The sequence below is a fragment of the Dipteris shenzhenensis genome, chromosome 16 (genome assembly GCF_047967505.1).
Source record: "Dipteris shenzhenensis isolate YYH24624 ecotype China chromosome 16, Dip_SZ_1.0, whole genome shotgun sequence".
NCBI classification, from domain to species: Eukaryota; Viridiplantae; Streptophyta; class Polypodiopsida; order Gleicheniales; family Dipteridaceae; genus Dipteris; species Dipteris shenzhenensis.
This window is the reverse complement of record NC_141611.1, coordinates 26340177-26348820: the sequence shown is the minus strand read 5'-3', so window position 1 is coordinate 26348820 and position 8644 is coordinate 26340177. Positions and strand designations below refer to the sequence as shown.

Sequence of the window (8644 nt, the reverse complement as noted above, 5' to 3'; positions counted from 1 at the left end):
ATTTAGGGTCTCATTCACCCACATGTTAATTCACTATCGCATTCATTTTACTACATATAATTCTTTTTTCTTTTTTCTAGCTTAAATTCTTTGTCTGTAGATTTTTTATCAATTCAAAAACAAGGCTCAATTGGCTCAGCAAGATCACGACAAATTAGCAAAAAAAAGAAAGGGGCAAAGTTACTTCTTGTATAAACCTTAGATGCGACTCGCAAACATGGCTGGAAAAGAGCCACAAGAATACATTTATGGATGGAGCACACTACAAGAGCTCAAGAATTTCATGGGCGACAATCGACAGGTCGTAGAAAAATGGAAAGAAGAACATGGGGACAAAGACATGAGGGTTGATGGCAAATATCATCATCTTTGGTTTTACAAATTAAAATTTCCTTTCCTGTTCCAAAAATCAATACAAGAGTGATGCAAGACTAACAAAGTACGTTATTCGAAAGATCACAAATAAGGACAATCTCATTACTCCAATGATGTTGAGAACAAAAGCACAAGCTGTAATAGATCAACATTCAGAAGGGATTTCAACTTATTGCCTTGAAGCTCTCCATTTTGGCCACAATGTCAGCTTGGATGAGCTCCTCAAAAACAGATCGAAAGACTGGAAATATGATACTAGTAGAGTTCAACATGTACTAAAGTGATCAAGCAAAAAAAGGAAAGGAGTTACTGATTACAATAGAACATGTAACTACTGTTGTTGATTTGAATTTTGCAAAACAAGCATACAGCTAACATTTTGAATTCTTCCCAACTCCACCAAAGATTGGCATAACACCGCCGCCTACAGGTACATTCTTCACTACAATTCTTACAAAACATGCTATCTTCAATTTCACGTAATCATGAAATAACTCATAGTTTCAATGTCCTATTACACATACGAAATGGCGATGAAGACAAAGAAGAACACACAGAGGGCCCTTATTATATATACTGTATTCAATGCATTCCTACAACAAAACGATATATTGGACAAACTAGTGACCTTAAAAAATGCCTTGCACAACACAGAACTAACCCTCCTTTGAAAATAAAGCATGATGTTAATAGGTTCAAACCATTCCACAAGAATTTTGAAGCAGAAGTCCTAGTGACAATAGACAAAAAAAGCAAGGCAGATACACTCGAAGAAAATTTCATAAAAGATTTCAACACAACTGACTCGACACGTGGCTACAACAATCTCCGTGGAAATCCGTCATCTACAAAAAAATACTACTTCTTCAAAGATAGGAGCATAGTCTAGAGTACTTGCAAGGAAGTCCATTTTTTATACATGGACAAGACTTCCAATTTTGAACTACTCTTAAGTAATACCTTTGCAGGAGTCCTGGATTTTGTATTCATTATAGCAAGACCTCTTCTTTTTTTGTATTCGTGAAACTTTACAAAATTTTGATGCGATTATAATATTGCTATAGCATTATTACTATCAATAGTCCACTTTAATTTAGATCAAGTATTTTTGCTATTATTGTTCACCTCAAGACTACAGAATTTTGACACGAATGAAAGGCTTTATGTCCATTTTGGGAATATCAAAGCAAGAACGCTTCTTCTTTGTATTTGTGCAACTTTCACGAGTTTTGTTGATGTTATGTATTCCAAATGATATTGTCCACTTCTTCTCAAGTTCAGAAACATCATATTGCTACGCATTACCGTTGAACATCCACTCGCCATTTACTTCCACTACATAACAGTTGCCTGCCCGGATCTATTTTGAATGGCAATCAAACTAGCAAATTTGAAATTCCAATTGGAAATTATAGCAATATAATGAAAAAGCCTAAAATTCTAACCGGTTGGTTTCCTATTGATTGTATTCCAACTAGGCAATTTGAAATCCTAATCCCTAGATGCTAAGATGAGGCTCTCTTTTTTTGAACCGTCTTCAAATAAAAGCATACCTAACATGGCCGTTCCACACACTTTCTCATGCAAGAGCATGAAAATTATATGATGTTTAAATGAGAATCTTCAGCTTGAAGAGTGTTCACAGAAAACTGGCAAACTATGTATTGCAAATTGATTTCAAGTCTACCGGATAAATTCAATTATGCTACTTTAAAAAATTAATAAATTTATTTTTCCAAATTTCCAAAATCCTTAAAACTTTTCATGTTTTAGTTAATATTTTGAAACTTAAAAAGTTTTAGAAAAAACCTGAGAGGTGGAAAGTAAAACCTCTGTGTGAACACTGATCTTGAATCATGAACACTATCTTGAATCTTGATACACGTTTTGAAGCCAGTACTGAATCAGACAAGGATGATCTTTGCAGCTCCGCTGACTGTCATCGACTCCTCCATTGCTTTCTTGAATTCTGAGAGCGGATAGGATTTGCTCGCTGGAGGCATTGTTATGATTTTCTCTACCTCTAGCTTGATCACTTCTGCAAACCATCGTTCGCTTCTCTCCGGAATTGAGCAGTCCACGTGATTCAGGATGCTCCAGAAACTCACTTGCACATTCCTCCTCAGATCGTCCAGCCCTATTAGCACCTCCCCCGTCCCTGATAAGCTCCCATAAATGAATACATTTCCTCCATCCCTCGTGCTTCCCGTAACACTCTGCAACAATATAAATGAAGAATAGTAGACAAATAAGTGATGTCCATCCGGACTGCGAGGGAAATTGCCACACAGACACCATCTTTCTTACCTTTGTAAGCGTTCCCCCGACTGCATCAATAGCGGCATATGCTAATTTTCCCCCTGTGATGCCTTTCACTCGGGCAACGACGTCTGTGAAAACCGGTCGCAAGCAGCCAATTCAAGAAAAGGGATGCTCTAGGTATGAAAACATGGACCGAAATACTTTTGATGGCGAGTCAAAGAGTGGATGACAATATTAGACCTTCGGAAGTCGAATCAATGACCGCATCGGCACCGAGGGCTAGAAGCTCTTCTTTCACAGCACTGCGTCGCACAATGTTGACGGTCTTGATACCTTTATGTTTTGCCAATTGGATCATTTGCCTACGACCCAAGCAAACCGTGACTACATGGGCAAAAGATGACAATGCGAAGAACTAGGTTGCAAGAGAACAGAGCTTTCGATGGGGATTACCGGCCCAAGACAGAGGCGGCAGCAGTCTGGAGAAGATATTCGCCTTTGGGAATAGACAAATCTTCTAGCAATACATAGACGGTGGTAGGATTGCATAACATTTGAGAAGCATGTTCATCGCTGAAGCTGTCAGGAACATGGAAAACAGCCTCCTCAGCCGCGCTAACATAGTCTTGCCAAGATCCTTGGCCGGTTACCATGAATTCGTGGAACATCCAAATCGCAACTCGGTCACCGGGCTTTACTTTGGTGACTCCCTCGCCTACCTGATGCATCGAGGGAGGAATTGTTCGTGAGATCATTTATAGGATCCTATGTAGACACAACTTCTCTCGAGCGAACTGCATGGATCTCTCAGTTGTACCTCCTCGACAACGCCAGCCCCGTCAGTGCCCATTGTAGCAGGATTTCGATGGTGGACAAAATGGGATCTCGGAATCAATAAGAAATCTAAAGGTTGAATGGGACGCGCAGTGAGCTTGACGACAACACGGCCGGGAGTGGCGCTGGGCTTCGGTCGGCGCAGCAACTCTAGCATCTCTATGGGTTCCGCTCCTCCAAATTGAGTCTGGCAAACCGCTCGGTTCTCCATAATATCGTTGTGGGCAGCTGCAAGCACAGAGAATTATAAACGATCAAATTATCAGACACAAAGCCGCTCAGATTAAGCAACACCTGGTGAGGATCAACGACGGATGTTGCGACACTTCTGGTTTACCTTCGATTCAAGTCACGAAAGACTTCACCCAGCGACACTCTAGAAATCTTCGATTGAAGCAAAACCAATTTCGCATCAAGCGACGCAGCGAACCTTTAATTGCAAACTTCAATGTGCAAGAGAACATTCGTGAAGATTCCGCCGACAAGATTGGGGTTATTTTATAATTTGTACAGTGTACTTTTGCCGTCACTTCCCTTGAATTATTGGTGACTTAAAAATTGTGTTCATTGTTAGTGGCATCACTTCAATTATTTTAGATTTCCACATAAAGCAACGCTGAGTTAGGACCGAAAATGTGCAATTGACTTGGTCGTGGGTTACCACTAGTCACCTCCAATGACCAGCCCTCCTTTCATCAGCAAATAAATGAATTTTAGCTTATTATATTTAGTCAAAATGTTGAATTATCAAGCGAAGAACAAGTTAGTATTAAACCTCAGAATGACCATCATAACGTTGTCATTCACCTCTTTTGAAGGAACAGAGAGGATTGAAACCTCCTCTCCACCGAATTTGAGATACTGAGGTCGATGCTGAATCATAACCGTAACATTAAAAAAGCTTTCATTTCTTTCAATGCTGCCTCATTTATAGAATTAAGCTCTTCTATCCTCTTTTTCTCTTTGACATCATTCATTTCACATTCCTTTGAGCCATTATCTATGTGACTTGGGGGACACTCCACAATGATGCCCATAATAAATGCTCAAATAATACATATTACAAATGCATGTAGATGTAAGTCCATATATGTTGATAGTTTGGTCTCACTCTGCATCCCAAAAATTTGACCAAGTACCAATAAGCAATTGTAACCGACCCTCCACCCACAACTATGGCTATCTTTTGGATGTGGTACCCGACATGTTATATACTCTATTTGCTGTGTCAAGTCACTATACTCTATTTGATTTGTCAATTCATCTTGTCAAATTAATGCATCGATAGCACCAACTTTTGAGCTGACATGCCCATCATAACATATAACAAGAGTAAATGTGTGCATTTCATATGATGCATAACATGGAATTAACAACACAGGTATTCTATACTTACTCTGACACATTGCCATGGACAGATGCTATTGAATTGGCAAAGAAACATTAACAACACAAGTACTCTATACTTACTCTGACACATTGCTATGGACAGATGCTATTGAATTGGCAAAGAAACACTTCTTGGGAAATATGTCCACGGCCACCAAACTCCAATGTGAGCTGCATTATCAATAAAGAATAATTATTGTGTTTGACACAATTCTAGCAATGCAAGATTATTACTTACTTCTCATAATATGTTGTGATGATAACTCGTGCCTCATCCATAGGAACAGTCTTCAACCATTTGCAAACATTCTCTATAATATTTTATTTGTTGCTAAGCACTTCAGAAATAAGAGGATCGAGCATATATGAAACTCTTTGTATAAATTGAGAAAATTGTCATATAACATTACTACTAAAAAAAACCCGAGCATTAACTTGTTAGGTTTAATCAAAATAAGAAAGTATAAAGCCAAGGAAAAGCTTGCATCAAACCTAAGGATGGCTTTAATGACTTTGTCATTAACCTCTTTCTTAGGATTCAAGAAGATAAAAATCTCATCTTTACCAAATGCAAGAGTATGAGGTTGTTGTCAAATTAAGAACGTAGCATTAAACAACTTCCAACCTCCCACAATATAGTCATATTTTCATGACTCATCTTAGTGAGAAAGTGAGCTACATCGTATTCTTCTTCACTTACTATGTCCTCCAGATCCTCCTTCTACTATAAGGAGACTATAAGTTGCAATATAGTCATATTTTCAAGACTCATCTTAGTGGGAGAGTTAGCTACATCACATTCTTCTTGAAATGAACTTCCTGAGTCCTCCTTTGAGTCATTTTGCTATAAATAGTTTAAAAAGTTATGAGACTTACATATCCTCATTAATTCAATTTTCAAAAAAGGCTTTGTTAAACAAGCATAGAAGTATAAAAATAAGGTTTCATACCTGAGGATATGTTCATCATCTCTTTACGAAATCTTTTGAGATAACATCACTATTATCATATTTAGCATCTTCAGTGTTGGATTCATCACCGTCATCAAAATCATAATAATTACTATATTGACCAATTTTGTCATTCTCACCTTCCCCATCCCTCTCTATGTTGACATTTCTTTATCATACTTAGTTGTGAGAGATGAGCTAGGGTTTCCAAGTCATTCTCACCTTCCCCATCCATCTTTATGTCGGCATTCTTTTCATCATATTTAGTTGTGAGATGAGCTAGGGTTTCTAAGTAACCCCAATTCAAGCAATGCTTTTAATAATATTTACAATACAATACTTTCCTAATGAGAGCTTTGAACAAATAGCCCATCCGACATAGATGGCTGGCAAAAATTCAATCATACTAAGTAAGAGATTGCCACTTTTTCCCGGTCTTTCATAGTGATTCTGTTGACGATGGAGTGGACTTGGAGCTTCATTCTCTTCCAGTATTAGTCACAATCTCTTTGCACTTAAGCTCGTATTAGATAATTCAGGAGAATCCCTGTTGTCGTTGTTTTACCCAAATGCAAGTTCCGAGGGTGTTGGTCACCTATAGTCGTGTCATTGCTCGTTGTAGCATAGGTGTTCACAAGTGTAGCATAGGTCCTCGGGTTGTGTTCCAGTGAGAGGTGTAAGCTAAAGCATGGAAAGAAAATCTCATGCGCACGTGAATGAGAAAGAGGGCTTGATTATAATGATTGATGGAGGCTCTCACCTCCACGAGAGTTCAAGGGTTTAGAAGGGGATTTCAAGGTTCGAAGAGGGACAAGGTTGATGAGAACTAACTAGGAGGGGGTTCCAGGGTTCAGAGGGGGTTGCAAGGTTTAGGAGGAGTCCAAGGTTGAGGAGTGGAGAGCTAGTCTCCTTTGCAGATTCGAGGGGTAAGGGTTGAGGAGGAGGGCCAAGGAAGGAGGTGGAAGAGGGAGGAGAGTGGAGGAGGAGGGAGGGAAAGGGAGGAGGATGGAGGAGGAGGAGGAAGGAGGAGGGAGGAGGAAGGAGGAGGATGAGGGAGGAGAAGGAGGAGGGAGGAGGAGGAGGAGGAAGGAGAAGGAGAAGGGAGGAGGAGGAGGAGGGAGGAGGAGGGAGGAGGTGGAAGGAGGAGGAGGAGAAGGAGAAGGGAGGAGGAGGAGGAGGGAGGAGGAGGAAGGAGGAGGAGGAGGAAGGAGGAGGAGGAGGACGAGGAGGGAGGAGGAGGACGAGGAGGAGGAGGAGGGAGGAGGAGGAGGAGGAGGAGGGAGTACAAGGGTAGAGAGTGCAAGGGTAAGGGCATACTAGAACACGATAGTGTAAGAGAGCATGGACACAATGGAGATCAATCGCATGAACACAATAGTGAGCTTGAACACTGAACCCCAAAAGAGTCAGAGCTTCATTCCATTGAGAGATATTTATACATGTTGGTCTCTACAGAATCCGTAGGTACCTCCATGATGGGACGTCTTTTGTAGGAGACCTTTCGGACAGGAGTCCCTCCACTTTTGGGGGGGACCTTTTGGGTCTCTACACAAAGTGGAGGGACCTTCGAAAGTGTAGGCTTTTAGTATTTCTCTCTCTAGATTTAGTCTTTCTCTCTCTAGATCCTGATTTTGCAAGTATGATTGGATCTTTTCTAGAGAGGATTTCGGCTATCCTCATCCTTTAAGATTTATCATACTATCTTTCAAGCTCAAGATGTTACAAGCGGAGCTTTGCTGCTACTCTACACACACAATGCTCTCATAGTTGTTGTCCTAGACTGCACTTCTGGCCCTTGTTGCCACAGGGTTAACAACTCCCTTGGACCGATTTGATTACCCATCCTCGGGTTATGGTTGGGTCTGAAGACAATGTTGTGATGCGATTGTATTTACCCAATGAGTATGGTAAAGATGGCGGTAGTGATAGATGGAGCGAGCTTCTTGTCAATTTTTTCCTTGTAATCCACGAATACCGTAGATTTCTTGCTCAGTTTTTAAGAAGCCAATGTCAACCATTTCTTCAAACAAACAGACATAACTCCCTTGAAGAGATATGGCCCTTTGAAAGAGGCGACTTGTTGTTTGAGCATCTATTGGTTGATTTGGATTAAAGCTGAGGTTGGTTATCAATGGCGAGGGACACCTCTAGGATGACTACTAAGGCTTCACTGTATCTTGCACTTTCCTGGAGTGTTTTGTCATAACTGCTTTGCATAATTGATGCATGTCTGTCCAAGGCTCTGATGAGTGTTTCCTGGCTTGTCCATTTGATTTTAGAGTTTGTATTGATTAACGGCCAATTGCGAGGAGCATCTACATTATCTGGATCATGATGATTGGCATCCCACCGGTAGCGATGGGGCACTGCATCAAATGTGGGATGCGTGCAAAAGGAAGATGGAGCTTGCATGTATTCAAGGAGGTACTTTTCATTAAGCAGCTCTGGTCTATGCTAAGCAGGCTGTGGCTCCAATTTCATGCTGATGTTTGGAATGATTTGTGCTTGGCCCATACTCATTGAAATTCCAGAGAGGTCCCATCCTCCTCTTGACTGCATGTTTGGGTATTACCTCCAAAAACCACCAATGGGATTACCAGGCATGGGAATCCTATCTATATCTTGTTGCAACTCCCTTTTGGGTGTGCGAATTGGATTATCCAATTCTTGAAGCTCATTGATGGAATCATTAATGGTTTCTTCCATTGAAAACTCAAGGGAGATTGGATAACTTGATAATCCTCAAGGGATGGATTGTCAAGTGTTAGAAAAAAGTTAGGTGTAACTGGATGATAGGAGTTAGATTCTTGGATTAGGCGATAGTGTTAAGAGAC

The 8644-nt window shown here is 40.5% G+C and overlaps 1 protein-coding gene across 1 annotated transcript; it reads right to left on the bottom strand.

The window, feature by feature from the left end:
• Positions 1–2132: 2132 nt before the first annotated feature.
• On the bottom strand, positions 2133–3927 carry LOC147892754 (uncharacterized). The gene is made up of 6 exons (XM_087387671.1): positions 3809–3927; positions 3455–3699; positions 3091–3356; positions 2878–2999; positions 2683–2765; positions 2133–2591 (listed from the first exon to the last, which is right to left on the bottom strand). The coding sequence occupies exons 2-6, from the start codon at positions 3680–3682 to the stop codon at positions 2280–2282; spliced, it is 1011 nt and encodes a 336-aa protein (XP_087243797.1). The 5' UTR covers positions 3683–3699; positions 3809–3927; the 3' UTR covers positions 2133–2279.
• Positions 3928–8644: the final 4717 nt, after the last annotated feature.